General features: G+C 38.2%; 2 protein-coding genes across 3 annotated transcripts in view; one reads left to right on the top strand and one right to left on the bottom strand.

The window, feature by feature from the left end:
* Positions 1 to 6,160, bottom strand: part of LOC140924183 (homeobox protein otx5-B-like) — a 28,650-nt gene extending 22,490 nt beyond the window's left edge. The window contains exon 1 of one of the 2 annotated variants that reach the window (XM_073374212.1): positions 5,943 to 6,160. The gene's annotated coding sequence lies outside the window, so the exon portion shown is untranslated. Of the gene's footprint in view, positions 1 to 3,983; positions 4,008 to 5,942 lie in introns of those variants that run through there. The other variant, XM_073374215.1, reaches the window with a different exon arrangement.
* A 10,278-nt stretch (positions 6,161 to 16,438) lies between these two features.
* LOC140924182 (uncharacterized) overlaps positions 16,439 to 18,590 on the top strand; it is a 41,452-nt gene continuing 39,300 nt past the window's right edge. Inside the window, exon 1 of the mRNA XM_073374211.1 lies at positions 16,439 to 16,579. Within this exon, the coding sequence (XP_073230312.1) occupies positions 16,454 to 16,579 (126 nt within the window). The 5' untranslated portion in view covers positions 16,439 to 16,453. The remainder of the gene's footprint in view (positions 16,580 to 18,590) is intronic.

Raw genomic sequence — 18,590 nt, 5'->3', positions numbered from 1 at the left:
AGTGGGCCACCTCAACCCTTTAACAACTATGAAGTCCAGTTAGCAAACTTAAAAAAAATAGTATTTATTCTTTGTAAATTATACTCGAGGACATCTGGAACCTTGCGAAAGTACAGTTGAAAAGGTGTAATTTGAATGGTAACACTACACAATTTCATTCACAGACTCAAAAAATAAAACCACCTTGTACATCATAATAAACAGTACTATAGCAAAGAAGTGCTCAGTAGCTTTCATTTGAATGGTCACACCATGGGATTTCATCCACAGACTCAAAAGTTAGAATCACCTTGTACAGCATAATAAACAGTACCACAGTAAAGTACTGCTCAGTACCTTTCATTTGAATGGTCACACCATAGGATTTCATCCACAGACTAAAAAGTTAGAACCACCTTGTACAGCATAATAAACAGTACCACGGCAAAGAAGTGCTCAGCAGGTTTCATTTGAATGGCCACACCATAGGATTTCATCCACAGATTCATAAGTAAGAAGCACCTTTTGTACAGCATAATAATTAAGATTAACAGTATCACAGCAAAGAGGTGTTTGGAAGCTTTCATTTGAATAGCAACGCTATAGGACTTGATACACAGACTCGAAAGGTAGAAACAACTTGTTCAGCATAATGAATAGAATACCACAGGAAAGTCGTGCTCAATAACTTTCATTTGAATGGTCATACCATAGGATTAAAGTTTACAACCACTGTGAACAGCATAATATTAAAACAGTGCTACAGGAAAGTACTGCTTAGTACCTTTCATTTGAATGGTGACATTACATGATTTCGTCATCCGTTTCGAAGGCTCTACTGACTCTGGAAATTAAAAGGTCAGAACCCTTTCAGAGCCGCTTCCTAAATTTCCCTTTGTCAATTAGAAGCAACAGCGCCGCAGGTAAAGTACTGCCAATTGGGTTTCATTTGAGTCAGAAGTCAGAAAATTATTAGCATTAGTCGAACTTTAAGCTGAAAATATTGAAATTGCCTTAGTCTAAACATTTTTTTAACTTCACAATAAAATGGTGAGCTCTATGATTGGAAAGTTTTGTACATCAGACATGTTATTTACTCTGTTCTATTCATGAGCAATCAACAATTTGATCATAACCAGGAATTAAAATCCACGTTTTAAGCAAAATGGTCCTTTAGTAATAAACACGGGGCGTTTCAGCAAAGGCGTGAAACATTTTCATGCACTCTTTATCAGAAATTCCATTAGAACATTCTCAAACCTACTTCAAGTTAAGCCGTTTTATAATGTGGTTTCCTGAAACTTGTGTTAACGTATTGTGTCTAATAGCAAACAATGTCACGAAGAGTTGCCTGCTATTGAGCAAAAAGGCGTGAAACATTTTCATACACAGCTTTATCAGGAACTCCAAGGGAACATTCTCAAACCTACTTCAGATTAAGCCGTTTTATAATGCGGTTTCCTGAAACGTGCATGTGTGTCTCCTAGCAAACAATGTCACGAAGAGTTGCCTGCTACTGAGGTACATTTCTCGTGGCTCAGGCCCTGCAATCCCCTGCGCCGAGTGCCTAGAAAAAAGGCACTTGGCGTAGACACTGTAGGTTTTACCATGAATAGTGTGGAATTCAGCAACAGACTCGAAAGTTAAAACCACCGTCTACAAAGTAACAAAGTAACTGCATCATGCAGAGAAAAGCAACACTCACCAGTTTTCATTTGAATAGTCGCTCTAGAGGAGGATTTATCTATAAGCTAGTTAAACTCTCCGAACACTTTGTAAAGCAAAATAGCACCGCAGCATAGCACCATAGAAAGGTAACGAAAACTAGTTTTCATTTGAGGAGCACACAACTGAACCCTTATGGGATCGACTAAGCAAAGTTGAATCCGTTTACAGTTGATCCAACCCCAATGACTTAACATCGGCTTAGTATGAAAAGCGTCAAGAAGACGTGTTTTGAGGACTAGAAGACCACTTTTTACTTAACACTATCCCACTTAACAAACAAATCTGAAGGCCCAATGATCTTAGTTGAGCCAGCGCCTGCCGGAGTTATCCTTCCTTGAAGTAATCGCCCCCTTAGGATTTCATAAACAACAGCATAGAAAAGTAATTCGCCCTAAGCTTTCGTTTGAATGTGCTGAACTCTCCCGATTTTCTCAGCAGAGCCACAAGTCAGAACTACCTTGTACAGCAAGAACAGCACAAGAAATAAATAAAAGTAGTTTTCAGTGCCCTTGATTTGAATTCAGTGCCACACATAAAATCAAGTTTCGTCCACAAATAAAAAATCTGTTTTACAGAACTTAAACGAACGACAAATTAGTTAGTGTGGTTCATGTGCTTTCATAGGCTTTATGCAGAATCTCTAATAATCACCTTTTGACAGCCAAGCGTTAACTTGACATGTGCAACACCGAGTTTTGCCAGGGTTTGTGACTGAGTTTAAATTGGTCCCAAAACCGAAGCCAATCTAGAGTTTATTCGTATTTGAGTGGCGAGGTTTGACCTAATAACCGAGGTTTTAGACTCTGTATTTTCGGTTTATTGTATCTCTTAAAGATTCCCTCGGCCAATGACTTCCAACATGGGCCAATGAGTGCTTTTCGGGCAAGAAGTGCAAAATTCACTAATTTGCAGTCTACATAGCTTGAGACATTGAGAGCTTTTTCCGGCCGGCTCCATAACTACAATTGTATAGCTAAACCATAATCCTTGAACAAGTATGAGTTGATGTTAGATTTATGGCAGACAAAAGTCTCTTTTTACCCTTAAAGTGAGAGATGTTTTACGCTTCTTTCAGCGATATTTTTTCGCTTTGCAATCGCAATCGGAAATGGTGAAAAAGTTGTCGAATTTGCACACTTACGACGGAGTGAGCAAATTAGACTGGATTTACGCATTTGTACATTCCGTCAACTCAAGTGCCGCCTTAGTCTTCGTTATGTCCCTTTCTAGTTACAAAACATAGCAAAACAACCAGATGGCACGTATAGGGGCAAATTGCTGTTTTACGTACACAAAAATCAAATTTTGAATTTCAATCTTTGGGTCACTGAAATGCCGCTACAGTCGTTACATAACAGTCACCTGAAATCATCTCTAAACTGTTCTTTCTTCTTACGGTGTTCATGCATCGAAAAGCGTTTTCCCAAAAGATAATTGATTCTAAAGCCGGAACTTCTTTTTCGTCGTCTACAAAAGCTTTTAAGATGGCGATTTCGGTGTTTACCATAAACAGTTGTCAGTCCTAGTTAACCCTCTCACTCCCATCTAAGTAGTTGCCAAACATCGAAATTTTGTAAAATGTGGTGAGAAAAAAACAAATACTACATTGTAAAGTACTCCTTAAGAGGTATCATTTGAATGCTAACATCAGAGGACTTCGTCCACTGACAGGTCCCGACACAAAAAGTACAAACTAGATCGCATGCTTTTACATGGATTGACAAAAGCTATTGATTGCATCTTGTGTATGTCTTACTCCATTGCTGCCTTCTTCAGTACTTAAAAACAACATTTTCGATTTTCTCAAGACCTTAGAAAGCACAACACAAAAACGTCTTCAGAGGTTTTCAAAGTACATTTTGAATAAGGCAAATGAATTTAGATTTTTTTGGCGCTAATGCCAGGGCTTATTCCAAACAATTAGGCGTAGTTCTTGATAAATACTGTATAGTTTTCTTTGACTTACGTCTTCTTGCCCAATTCTTTCTATAGTTGACAAACTTTATCCCACGGATTTCCTATAGCCGGATTTCCCTTTTAATGTAACCACAACCTGAGACAAAAATAGTGACTTGGAAACCACAGCCTCGATGTTAACTAGTGATGTCTGTGCAGAGTCATTTTCAAGAATAAGACCCTCTGACAACTGCGTTCTTTCTCGTGATTTTCTCATAAAATCCCTCTACTTCTCTGCGCATAGAGCCAATAAAGCTATTTGAGAAAATCGAAACTGCCCAGTGCTGTATCAATGAGAAGCTTTACAAGAACTCACAAACCTGTACTAATCGAAACGAATCCTCCCAAATGGTGAGTGCAACTCAATATGAAAATTCCGTGTCAAGTTCAACTACTGTTTTTTCCACTGTTGGCTCCTGTTGACATTATGCAGTGGCACTGAGGGCAAGCTTGGTTTTACTTTCTCGAACCAAGTTACTGGCGATTTACGTCTAGTTTTAAGCCCAGTGTTTGCCCTCTAAGCTAATAACAGACAGGGGAAAAGACTGCGAACTCTGCCATTTTTAGAGTGTTGGCTAATTTGCTTTCGTTTTTCGACACAGACAAAATTGAACTTTTCTAGTGGCTTTTGTCTCAAACGACAAGTTCAATGTCGACATATGCCAGTAGCAAGGAGAGCTGAGTCACTGTACGTTCTTACTATAAAGGTTTTTAACGTATTAAAATGTGAAAGAAAATGTTTAGGCCATGTTTGTTCGGTAAAGTTACACCTTGGATGACAAGGTAAACAATAACAGAGAATCGCGATGAATTTAGAGGCTGGTTCCTGCACTCAAAATTTGAAGTACTGTTGCACAGAGATAAAGGCAAACAATTCAGACATTACACGAATACCGCAAGGAAAATTAACCTGAAGGGGCAACGGAAAACGTGCTTTTGAACTCCTACCCGTTTGTTTTATTATGAAGAACATTCATGGCTCGATTCTCGGCGTTGTCCCCATGTACCACAAATGAACACAAAAATTTCCTCCCCAAGTGTGCAACGTCCTGCATATAAACAAAAGGAGTGTTCTAAAAACGGGCGCACGGTCGTTTTTCTTCGATGTAGTTCTATTAAACGTTCATCAATAACTGTTGCTAAGACTTGTCTTCCGTTATCGTGGTTTCCTTTCGCGGGGAAAAGATTGGAACCCTAATCAAAAGGACTTCGTGCAAAACGCGAAAACAGCAGCATGAAATATCCGTTTCCTGTCCTCATGGTGGTAGCAAATGCATACAAAAGAATACATCGACCCTGTAGTCAAATCAACGGGAGAGAAATCAAGAAAAATATTACCACATTTCTCTCCGCGTTTTTCGTCACGAATTTCTTTTAGCTGTGATCCCGGCACTCATCCGATTAGAATTTTTGTTAATCGAAAGCTGATTGAATTGCCGAACGTCTGTTGACACTTGCTTCGCGCTGCGAAAGTTTTGTTTTGCAATGTTGGCAGATTTGACCACGAGTTTTTGTCGTAAATTGAAATGTTGTAAACCCTGGTGCCTATCCTATTAGGTGTTTGAATGGCTTAGAGTGTTGGATTTTGTTCGCGATAGCGTTGCTTTGATTCAAAAGCAGTGAAGCTTGTCAACATTGTATCAATAAAGAGAGCGTTTGGCAACGCAGTCAAGCAAACCCTTTGGTGACCATGGCCATTTTCCGTGTGCGCTGTTCTGAATTGACTTTTCCCCGGTGGGTGTTTTGTTTGGAGTGCTGGATGCAATTATTTCACCAAGGTTCCGTTCAAACACATGGCCTGCTAAAATTGAAGGTTTCTAAATACTGGATTTAGGCCTGACATTTACTATCAATTAATTGAATAGCAGTTAACTCTCAGTAAATAGACTATTATCTTCACGCTCTTATGCTGAAGCCATGATGACATGACTCCCGCGATACAACCTCAGCTCACGATAATTCATCCTACGCGAAATTCTGTCAATTTTCTCCTCTGAGCCCAATATTACTGTATACTCGCTCTTAGGAAGTAATTATAAAGCCCCTTACGAATGATATTAAAAGCAATATACCTCAATAACCGTTTAAAATGACGAACGAGTGCTTTTGCCAAGCTTAGTAACATTTCCAAAACATTGTGTTAGTTGATGTGGAATAAATTTACCCCTGGTATTGTCTTGTGTGCTCAGACATGCGATCGATGTTTTTCTTGCGTAAAGACTTAATTTCCATCTTTCTGAAGCACGTTTTGAGAACTATTTGAGCGTGGTTGTACCAACCTCTTCTCCGGGTGAAGACGAGATTTCTTCTCAAAGAATCCAGCTAGAAGACCTCTCACTGATAGTTTGGTATTACTCGCACAACCAGCAGAAATTAACTCACGAAACTTCCTCGCGAGCTGAAACAAAAAAAATATTGCAACGGAGCTGGGATTGAAATTAATGCAAAGTTAGGGACGTTGGCGATCCAAAACGCAAGTCGTTGTTAGCATACAGCGGTCTAGGCAAATCCGGTTTGATGGCTTTACCGGGTTGCGTGCGTGCAGTGTCAATTGAGTGACAAGCCAGAGAGAGGTTGACTCACGCTTTGCCTTATATGTAAACGAGACTCAGTAGGGTCATTTGGATGTGGCTCGCGAGGAGCGAGTCTGTATTGCCTTTCGGCTCACGCATCTCAGGTCAACAGAGAGCTTTGTGGACGATCATTAGCTCAAACAAAGGCAAACTTCAAATGCAATTGTTCGAGGTGCGAGTGAAGCTCTAGACAGCTGCTCTCCGCGATGTGGGCTTAATTGAGTTAATTTCGAAGCGCCGCAGTTCATTTTGAATATATGGGCCAGTAGAAAATATTCATTGCTCGCCTTTGTTCTTAAATGGCGGCACTGCCTCATTTTCGGCCGTCTGTAAAGCGACAAGAAAAGAACAAATTAGATCGCTGATTAGTTTATTACATTATTTGCATCAGAAAGACTTCGCCTCATTTTGAAGGACTCTAATATCTCAAGCATCCTTTTCCGGTTAATACGGTGTTTTTTTCTGACGTATTTTGGCTGTCCATTGCTGTATGACCAATTTCAACACTTTAGGATTTATTTTCTCACCAAAAGACGATTTTGTCCTTTTTCAGCGCGAAATCGAACCTTCAGGAAACGATCTAGCCCCATCGCTTGCGTTACTCGTCTCCCTTGACGAACTCAAGCGGTTTTAAATCGCTTTGGATAATGTAAATTTTTCCTTACTCCCTTAAAGCGGACCGCGAGGATATTAACAATTATTACTGAAACAATATCATAGCAATCTAAATACAGTACGCGGTTGTTGAGTAGTTAGAGGCATAATTCACCGATCGCCTCTATTTTTTCATGCTACTAATTAAATTAAAACTTTAATAAAATTGTTTCTATTGACACCAAGGAGATATAATTGCGGAATTGATTACTGCAATAAAAGTGAAATTATAGCGGCAAATGAGTTTCCCTTAACAATAAAAAGCTTGCCGAAGGTATCTAAACGCTTTGCCATCTGTAGTATTTTGGCGATTATGAGTTTTGCTCGGAAATTGAACTTTGTTTCTCTTTCTCGTAAAAATATTAACTCCTTAGTTAAATTGCCTTCCTTCGTTCAACAGAAAGATCAAACTGAATTATTTGTAATCCCTTTCAACTAGTTTTAGGGCTAAAGGCAACCTTCCTTGGTTTGCCGGCGTAATGTTTTAACAAGACATTTCCAAGAAAAACAAGCACTATGTTCTACTACCCGGAGAGCAATCACGCCGCACGAGACTATCAATCTCAAGCAGTGTTGATTTGCGGGTCTTTAAAACATCACCGTAAATGCAGGCCTCGTTCAAACCGATCACTGTTCTCACACAAATGATAAAAACGGATCAGTTAATTACTTTAACTTATTTTTAAGCGTCTTTGCCCGAGCAGAAGCTTTTTTGCTTAATCTCGATGTTTTTATAATTCTTTTCATTTCCTTTTCGTTGCTTGACTTTTTCCCTTTTTATTTAAACCTTGAGGTTCATTTTTGGTCGCTTTTCTTCTGGTATCGTGCCCGACTATATGTGCTGTCCAAATTGTCATGAATTGTAAATATTTTAACATTCATAAGAAAAGTAGACCTTTCTCTGGTCGACAAATTTCTTTTTGCCCCTGTATAGCTGAGAGTAAAGTAAATATATTTGACTGTCATTGAATGATTTCAACCAGAAATTTAGATCACTTTAATTAGCTAATATCATTTACGTCTTGCTATATTATTAAATGAAAAGCATGGGCAATATATTCCTTCACTTAACTCAAGGTTTGATCACATAGAGCAAAATATCGCCTTTCATTTGTTTACTGTAAAAGAATGACTGTTAAAAAAATTGTAGAGAAATATTACAAAAATTACTCCATCTTACCTTTGAATAAATATTTTCTCATTGATATTGGTAGGTTTCGAAAGCCGAATCGAAATGAATCGTAAGTACTGAAGCTCAAGATTCGATTTTATTGAAAGAGTTCTTGTTGCTTAAATTATAGCCATCTTTTTGACACTATAACAAACACTACTATAGTAAAATACTTCGTGCTTATGGTGTCTGTTTGAATGGTCACATTGCCACGATTTCGTCCACAGACCGAAAACTTAGAAACGCCTTTAACAGAATAAACATCACCGCGGAAAAAATTGCTCTGTAGCTTTTATTTAAATCGGTCAATAATACACGATTCACTGGGTTTATAGTTAGTTCTAACAATCATAAGATAATTCTAATGTCCTCTGTAATCGCATCATGTATTTTATCCTCAAAGCGTTATACTATCAGTGTTTACCGATTCAGAGTGTATTTTCCTAAAAAGATCAATTGTTATATCTTGTTTCTAAATCAACCTAACGGTTCACTCTGTCGGAATGTTTCCCCTTAAAGTTTGCACAACTGGCGTTGCGATGTTTACTTAAAGCAGCAAGCCAACATGTTTCAAAAATGAAAAACAATCGTACTGAACGAGAAGTTATATACTAAGCTCTTTACTTCGTCTTAGACCCGTCGTAAAACAAACACTCCCTGCTGGTTCGGCTATGCTGGAGATCCTTTCCAGCTTCTAGCATCTCTCAAAGTACTGCTGTCCGAGTAACATGTTCTTCAAGATATGAAATCAGGTTGCATTGCCTTCCGCACCCCGTAATCTCAAACACAATGCCTAAAACTACATACAGTTATAGCTACATGTGACTGTCTTTATATTTTGCTAGCGTGTGGAATCAAGGTCTATTGGCACAGGTGTAAGTTGACTAAGTTATTTGTAGCTTACATTTTATAATGAGATTATGCACCTCCAAGCCGACAATGAGAAAACACGACTTTAGACACAGGCACGCGAATAATAGACCGTGTATTCTCTTTGCATGAGACCGGTTTCTATCTGCTATTCATAGCGTCTCTTAAATGAAAAGGTCACGCTAAATAAGTTGAAAATTAATTAAAGAGTTGCTCTTCGCCAGAATATTATGAAAAGAAAGATAGTTTCGGGAAGCGTCGCAAACCGGCTCTCTTTTTTTAAGGAATCCAGAACTTTCTGTTTTTAAACAAACAAAAAAGGGAGTCGGATAGCCAAAGAGGAAATATTTAATAAGTTCACACCAAACGTGTAAGAAGGCCGGTTTGGCGGGATGGTTTTGGCGTGCGAAATAATTAAATGAAAAACGAACGAATGGTGTAGTTCGGTTGCATATAACAGCGCTCTTGAGTAAACAACTTTGTTTCTGAGTTTCCTGTGCCGATTTGTTATTTGTAGTTTAAAATGTTCGTTTACAGGTGATTTCATACAGTCAAGGGATAAACACAATTCTAAACAATTCAATGATGCATGCAACTCGACCGCGATCTTAAAGATACATAAACCTCGTGTAAAAAGTTTGAAAAATGAGGACAAATTGTATGAAGCTATGATATTAAGTGTTCCATAGAAAGCCCTTTTTTGTTTAAACTAAGTGAAAGATACATGATAGATAAACATTAAGCTCTCGCTGTCGCTCACTATTCAACAAAGCAATTTAAATTCTATTTTGATATTACGGTGGTTTTATCTTCAATTCCTTTCGCCCTTTGTCGCCTCAACAGCGCTGGTTCTTAGATGATGAAAAATTCATTATTTCGAACTTGCGGCAAGCTTTTCCAAATTGTGCAAAACATCCAAGGAATTGGTCTAATTTTCATTTCAAAGGGCAGTTCAAAGTTCCGACCGAAAATTCGGGCTAACTTATTCGTTCGGTTAATTGTCGGAAGACTTTGAAACTTACGATTTCTCTTTTTAGTTTCTTCTTTTCGCAGACTCTTGATTAACTTGTTATCATGACGGGCAAATTTTTTCCACTGTCTCAACATTTCCCTGTTGCTTGCATGTATTCATCTGGCAAAGTCGCCCTGAAAATGAATGCTACTCTATAAATTTTTAGTAGAGTGAAAACGTTAAACAAACAAGATATGACTCCAGTTGCTGGGAAAAATCAAAGAATAAAGTCGCCGTGATCGAAGCACCGTGAAATTGCTAGACTTAAACAACCTAGCTCTTACTTTATGATGCAAATTTGGCCGGTTCAAGCGTTTCAAATCATTCACCCTCAAAGAGCTTTGTCGACTTGTAATTCAGCGTTGTACCTTAGACATTTTTCGCCAGGATTGGGATAATTGTTTAAAAATCTAATAGATCAATTCCCTGTCTTAGACATATAGATATTATCATTCTAATTTCAATGACCATTTTTGCGGGATTTTCAAAGTAAACTCCAATTTGCGCAATTTCGTTCTTGCAGATCCAAACTTCTCTTCAGTAAATAAAAGTTTAAAAAAAAACTAAACACATGTTTTACAATAAAAATGCCAAGGAAACGCCTTGAGAGTATTTGAAACAGGTATAAAATTCAGTTGCAGAGTTTACACTTTTAACTAGGTCAGTGATCAACTTCGTTGAATTAAAAATAAAGCCCTGCCTTAATTGCCTAGCCTTCTTGTAACGAGTATTTTTTCCTCTCTTTTTCTTGTTTTATCTTGCCGTTTCTAGTAATTTACGGTATGGTAATAGTAGTGCTCGGGTCAGTTCACCCCTTATCTAAATAGAGTCATCTTTTAATTATAAAATAAATTTCGCTTTTAGAGTGATGAAAGTTTGATGTCATTGTGTACTCAGGTTCTTTCTTGTTCGGTGCATTTTTTTCTTTTTGGCACTTAGTCGTAACAAACGTAAAAGTCATAACCGATCTTATAGTTTTATTTCCGTCGACTGACGCCCTTTTTTCATGACAAAGTGACCTTAAACAAAAGATTATTGCCATGATGGGTTTTTCTGTCGTATTTTGTCATAGACTGAAGGCGTTGTCTACGTAAAATCGTTTGCAAACCTCTTGCCTAATATCTCTAAATCTTTACGTATGGCTAGAGAAATTGCCTAGGGTTTTCGGAGAGCCTCGAGGGTTAATTTATTACAAACATTTGACGGCTTTCCGATAAGGAAGTGTTAAGAAAAACTCTTTGCATAAATTTACAAAACGAGCAGTTGATTCTGTGCAAGTCAAAATACATAATTATCAGATGAATCACAGGTCTCTGTTCTACTCGGTGGCCACAGAAACTAGACAAGAAAGCTATATACAGACATATACACTACATTCAGGTACTCTTTAACTATGTTCGGTTTTCTTTAGACTTGAAGGGGTACAATGTTCACTTTTATGGCATGTGCGCAACAATTTTAAGATAGATTTCATTTGCCCGCAGGCCTCGAGCATTGAAGTGATAAGGCCAAGGCCGATGCGCCTTTCACTTAAAAAGAGGGGGATTGTGCAAATTTGTTAGCTACTCGATTAAATTCACTTAGTTAAATCGCTGCACTGGAATATGTTGTAAGTAATTCAAGCAACTAAAAGGGTCATTATGTAACCGACAGAAGTGGTACTGAGTTTCTTCCTAACTCACCAGATTAAAACGTACTGCTCAATACTAATTTTCTAGTTTTTTATTTCATACATTTACTAGAGAGCTGAGAGAGTAAATAATGAGAAAATGAAAAGCAGTGAATAATGTCATTTTTAACATTAATCGGGGTTTATAAACCACTTCACAATCGAAACAATGTGATGAAACTCACGTCCGTAGCTGCTAACACGTGTCGTGTATTGAAAAGAGGATTGAATTTTGACATGGAGTTTTTCTTCACCGATCTTGTACATGTCCGTCTTTCTTTGCCGAGTGTCAACTTTTAGACACAAATCGCATTCATACTAAAGGTGTTCATGCGGATTATTGCCTCACAATATGCCATGTTGAGATAGAATAAAGCCCTTTTAACCGCGGAGTGCGGTTGTAAAACGTTGGCGTTCAGTATCTGAGGGACAAACCTTGACGATTTCAACCGCGTCGCCTCTCTCTTCAGGTGCCTCAAAAACTGACCTCTTTATATTATTATGACGGGCATTTTCGGGCAACTCCTCAGTCTGTTCTTCAACTCTTTTGTAAACTTAACCCTAAAGTGTAATTCAGACTGCACGTATTGAGTGCATGATAAGGTACCCGATCTCATTCTTCCAAAGTTTTGGTTAAATAAGGACATTGTATAAGACCTATACTCATCGAGCTTCCCTGTCTTGCACGTGTCGCCTAGCAAGTCAGGTCACTCTTGGAAAAGAGATCACTTGACGTTCCCCTTCTACAAATGCCACGTTTTCTCTCTTTGACCTTGTCCAATGAGCATTGCGATTTCACTGGCCTGTACGTGCGTGTTTTTTACGGTGGAAAACGTGTCACTTGTGTCTGCTTCAGCGTAATTCTCTATCCTATCTATCTTGTGGGAAAATCTGAAATGAGTGCGAGCGTCTACTTCGAATTTTTCGTTATTTAAACTTAGTTAAACCCACGTGTCTGTTATAGCAACAGAAAGCTGCTCGACGTTATAATACTATTTCTCGGCCCACATAAAATCTGGCTTTTCTGTGACTAAGTCAAGGGCATATTGCGTTTGGTTGTCGTAGATGTTGATTAGTCTAGAATCATAGTGGTATAACTGAAACTGTCCGGATTCACTTTGATTCAGAATTCAATATTTTTGTTATGCTATTGTTGTATTGGAACAAACTCAGTTAAATATTCATTTCTTTGCTTCTGTGCTGGAATAGGAGCTTTTTTTTTTTTTTTTTCATTTGAAACAAGTACATTTGAGTGAGCTTGTTGTGTATGTTGATTTTGACAGAAGATGTTTGAAAAGAAGGCATAAGCCCATTTTAAAAAATAGAGCTTTCTCTTAATCGATAACAAAAACATAGCTTACTCTCAAGTACTAGCAAAATACTTCGACAACAGAGTTTTTGACCCTTTTTTTATCTCAACTTTCGTTAAATGCACCCAAGAGTTTTAACTTGTTTACGATCCATGTTCAAAAGGTTGCATTTTTTAAAAGTTTACTGTACACAAGTGGCAAGGAATTATGTTGAAAGACTTCGAAGGTGGAGGAAGTAGAAGGCGAAGATGAGTTCAAAAAGATTTGAACCGCCAAGAATTTTATCAGACACCAAATTTAGAAGCAGATTTCGTTCTATTTAACAAATCTCGTACTAGTTAGATTGTTCTAATTTTTATACGCACGCCAACTGGTTGACAAATTCTTTCGAAGTAAACAGAGAAGCATGGACGTTCAGAATGTACAATGATCGGTCTCCAGTATGTTCGTTGACAGCTATACCTCAACCAGCAAAGTAATCTTGTCGTTTATTGAAAGGCCTTACTGAAAATCAAGTCAAAAGACAGGAACGCACAATGCTGTTTCTCATTGTGTCAGAATTAAGGAGAAAGCTGGTTAAGAGTGTCTGTAAGTTGGAATAATCCCCGCTGAGATGCTTAAGGGTGGAGGAAAAGCATGCTGCCAGCTGATAGTCTTGGAATATCACGAGACTCTGCCTTTCTTTTCACTGAAATAGACGGGTCTGCATTGGGCGCATCATTTGGGCGTGTCTCGTGTCTTAGAAAAGAAAATGTTTAGAAGAATTAGTTTGTTAAGGGCCACTCCCGCGCATTTTTTTAGCAGTTGGCCTGATTGTGCATGAATCAAACATAGACCTTTTAATGTAGCATCCCTAGTATGACAAAGGCGGGCGACTGGAGTCGCCGACGTTTTTTTGAAGCAGGATGTTAAGCTGTTTTTTGTCGTGAGATATCTAGATATTCTTGTTTCAGTAATTTGAGCTGTCTTGTGTCTCTTTTAAGTTTGGGCTTGTCAGATTTTGGGAGCACACAGATGCTCCAACAAGTCAGTAACTTTACTCCCAAAAATGCCTAATCTTAAGCCGGAACTCTCTGAAAATATTCCCTAGCTGAATGCACGTTTGTGTCACGCTTTTATACACAGAAACAGAGGTGTTTTAAACTCCTTTGGGCTGGAATAAAATCCAAAATATAATGGCAGAAAAGACAGGTGAACTGTTGTTAAATTGCAACTTGTGCTTTTCGAGACTAAGGGAAACTTTCTGGAAATACCTTGCGTGTCCCACTTAAAACAGGTCTATTGACAGTGTGCTGGTGTGGTAAATGTCGTATTGACCTCAAGACGAATAGAATGGGATATAAATCACGTATCACGAGAGGAACGCAAACATTCAGGGGACTAACATTGTTGACAGCGCGCGGATAACTGAAAACCAAGTGGGAGGTGGAGGCCTCATTCAACGCCCCGCCATTTAAAATTTCCTGTGTTTGTACTTAAGGCTGACGGAGAACAGAACATTGCGAAGGATTTGTAGATAAATAGGTGAGCCTTACATTAAAAATAGAACTAAAGGCAGGCCTCGATAAAAGGTTATATTGTAATAATTTTGTGTCATCATCGGGACATCGAAGCGCCCCGTTATACCTGCGTCCTTTTGCGGCGCGCAGATTTCTTGGAAAACGACTAATAAAGAGCTAACTAATTCTTATGCCTTCGAGAACCGGTGGTGCTGTGTTCAGCTCCAGCAAATGCCACTGCAATTAACACAGGCAGGGATTTGAGACGTTGATCCGTTTATGAAAATTTACCGCGTTGACAGCCAAATGTTAAAATTAGCGAAGGTTAATTGATAGGTAGTAGTTTCCATTTCGGTCAATTGTCGATCTTTGTCTGATTGCAACTTATATACGAATCGCTGAGCTTTTTCCTTTCCGGTGATGGGCGCTTTCCTTTACCGGCTTGTAAGAAAGAGATTTGAGAAAAAGATCTTTTTGGAAGTCTGATGTCGACTCTTCTCTAATCAACCGTTACTAATAGAACACACTAGAAGAGCCACTGTTGCAAAGGAAGGTATGACTGTGCGAAATTTCTTTTTTTCTTTTTTACTTTTATGGAGATCTTGTTTATAAAAACAAAATTTATTGGATTCGTAAACGAAATGAATTGTTTCGACTTTGTTTTAGCTATGTACTCGATAGCTCGTTAATTAAGCTTGGCCTTCTGTTTTCAGTAAATCATTGTTCCTTTTGCATTAAAAAATAGCGTTAACTAGCCTTTGGTTGCCATATTGAAAAACAAACGAGCAAATGCAAAAGGAACTAATAAAATTCGGATTTGATTTAATTTCCGGGCAACACTCTGAACTACAATTCGCGGGGACAGTAAGAATTAATCCCTACGATTTTCACTTTTTATTTGATAGCGCTGTCAGCTTTGATTGCAACCAAATTCATAACAGTGCAATTTTGAAGAGGAGGTTCCGTAATACAACAAATAAATTATGTTTACATTTCCAAAAGAGAAGGCGTCGAACGACGTGGAGTACATTGAAAAGTTCAACGCGATAAATGGTTTATAAAAGTAAAATATCGACAATTATTCACCTGTGAATAACACTTTTGTTATCAACTGAAAAATGACTCAAAAATTCCCGAAATAAAAAGCCAATGTTAAATACATAATGCAGTGGTAAATATAAATATTGAAATTTACGATTGATAGTAAACTTATAACCCGTGGCAGTACAAACGGTTTTAGTTAATGTTCGTTTTCAACCACTGAAATCGATCTTGTTAATTACAACTAATTACTTCACTTCCACCGAAAGTCGGAATCCTGAAAAGAGCGATTGAAAAGTTAAATTGGGAGCCTTTGTTTTGGGCAGGCGATCAAGCTGGGTTGAAATTTCTTTCAAGGAAATCACAATATTCCTTGTGCTTATTCAAACCAACTCTATTGTATCGCTTTGACGGTTTGTTGTTTTGCACTTCAGATCACTGCACTTCCTCTTGAAACGTGCTTGAAAGACCCTAAATGTTCCTTTTGCATGCAAATAATACAACTCTATAGGGTAATTGGCAAAACATTCTACTCCTACTTTATTACACTGCCAAAGTGGTGTAAATTAGAATTGATGAGATCCTTCACAAAATGCTGTTGAAATAAACACTCTCGACAATTTAGAGTTATTGAACGCGAATATTTAATAACTGTAGCCTTTTGAAGGGGGTTAGAGCATTGCCGCAAAAATTTCGGCACCATCTGGAAACATTCCCCGCCTCTCCTTATTAAAATAACAAAACTCTTTCTTGGTTCGCCGTTCTCAGTTTAATATGCGAGGATAAGAACAATTATTAGTGTAGAGGCGAAGGGCAGTGGAGTCTTTTTATGCTACGCGGAGTTAAAAGTATGTAGAACGTTTTACAGAGTTTTTTTTTTAACTTAGGGTCTCTAGCTGTGAATGACTAACATCAATGTTATATTAACTTTTTTTTCCAGCGGGGAGCCCCCAGTACATTTTGTATTAACTCGAGTAGCCTTGTTACATACATGTTTGGTTTCATTCTAGGATTTCGCATTTGTTCTACGAAAGCTGATAAAGAACGCTTTTCTGAAGCACCCAAGAGAACTATTGGCACACCAAAGACTAGTACTGATTTGTGGAATCGCATTTTGGTAAGTAGAAGTATAATGTAGTTAAAACTCATCACTAATTCTCCCGGGATAATATCCGATATTTCCTGTTCACAGTTGAGTGTTTGGAAGTTCAGTCCTTAGAGCTCTACGATTCTTGAAGGACAGAACTTGCTTATGGACTTTTGTTGTTGGCAACAAATCCGGCAAAGGTTTCTTATTACTTTATTAGCTTGTGATACAGATAAGCCAGCAAATCCAACGAAAGACTTAAGTCAACAACGAACACGAAAACGCTGGTAGATAGTTACTTGTATAGGTTATTTTTGGCCAACTCCCCTAAACAAATCACTTGAGAATTGTCACAGCTTTAATGGATGGTTTTAGCTGGTATTTTCAGACGCTATATAGGTATATTCAATCGACTGCTACGAGTATTGTTGCACTCTGCGCCTATGACTCAGTGCTTTCTTACAAACGAAACTCTTCTGTAGTTTGAAACGAAATCACTTACTTGCAGTGACTTCTGTACGATCGATGATAACTTCTCTGTCTCGAGATTTTGATCCGCGCTGAGCGTCTTTCAGTTAAATCATACATTATCTCACCTGTCCATTTAAAAACCGTGGGAGTGACTGCTCTCTTCCTCGCACAGACTTGGTGACTTGAAATTAACGACGATTTTGGGAGTCTAGAATACACCATCGTCAGTGAAGCAACATGCTGTGTTTCCCACATCAAGAAGCCATCAGAGAAAAGCAAGAACAATAAGTCATTGTCTGTCAGTAGTAAGTTTTTTACCCTCCTTCGGATTGTGCGGACTAAACTCGTAGTGTACAGAGCGCGATAAGGCGACCTTCGCTTCATAACTAAGCTGTGGCGTTGCCAACTCGGCTTTTTCTAAGGCCCCTTAATAATAGGATAGAGTGGAAATAATCCTCCGAAGTGAAAGAAAGATCACCAAACGCTTTCAAAAACCAATTACACCGATAATAAGTATCCACAAAATCCCACAAAAGCGCTTGTTTTGGAATCATTCTTCAAGCTCTAGTCACTACGGACGCCTTACATTGCCTAGTTATATTTACCGATTGAAGTATTTCTCACCTAAACCGCAGCGGACCTGTTCGTACGCAAATAGCCAAGGCCTATATTATTTTCTCACACAGATGGCCAACTGATTCGCGGTTTTAAAGCAGACATGCTTTAGTGATTAACAAACAGGCGGGTCTCGACCTACACCAGATCATAATCGATAGAACTATTACACGCGAATTAAAGCTGCGCGAACCCATCAAGAAACTGCGAAAAATCACTATCTTGCTAGATCAATATTTGTGTTCAACTTGTCTGTCTCTCATGAGGACTTTGTTTGATTGTGAGCTCCATCTCGTGTTGACGTATGGTTTACTTTCTGTTTACCTTGACATCGTTAAAGTTTGTGATAAGCAAGTTAAAGATAACTTAAGCCTTTCACTCCCGATAGTCGCCAAACAAAACGTTCACCGAAAAAAAATCATGTCTTTTTGTAAGAAATATTTAACGCTAGATGCAAACATTCTGCCAGAGATATTTCATTTGAAATGGCAACATCATAGACCTTTCTTCGTCCAAGGATTTTACTGAGTTTATGTGACAAATTATCTTGCCATGACTTGGTCTAGCACTGTATAAGTGGAAGGCCAGGGTTAATGCGCGTTTATTACATAAGGGTCACAGAAAGCAGCGTACAAAATAAATATAGAAAAAAAACCCGAAAACGTAACCATTGCTCTCTTTGAAGTTCTTCTTGTTTCAAAAGCGCCAAGGAGTTGAAAGCCGATTTATCGCTTTGACCTTTCCTTTCTATGACGAAGAGGAAACAGGGATAAGTATTGTTTATACAAAACTATTTAGAATCACGAACATAAGCTTCGTGTCTTACTTAAGACCCATACTTTCCAAATCACTTTGTAATGTGGCAGTTCTTGGTTATTTGACAAGTTTTCTAAGAGTGTGAAATTTTGCAAGAGATCTTTTTCGTCAGCTTTGAAAAAAACTGTACAGAAGATTG

This window comes from Porites lutea, chromosome 14 (genome assembly GCF_958299795.1).
Source record: "Porites lutea chromosome 14, jaPorLute2.1, whole genome shotgun sequence".
NCBI lineage: Eukaryota > Metazoa > Cnidaria > Anthozoa > Scleractinia > Poritidae > Porites > Porites lutea.
Note: the sequence above shows the minus strand (reverse complement) of the source record. Positions and strands in the feature narration are given on the sequence as shown.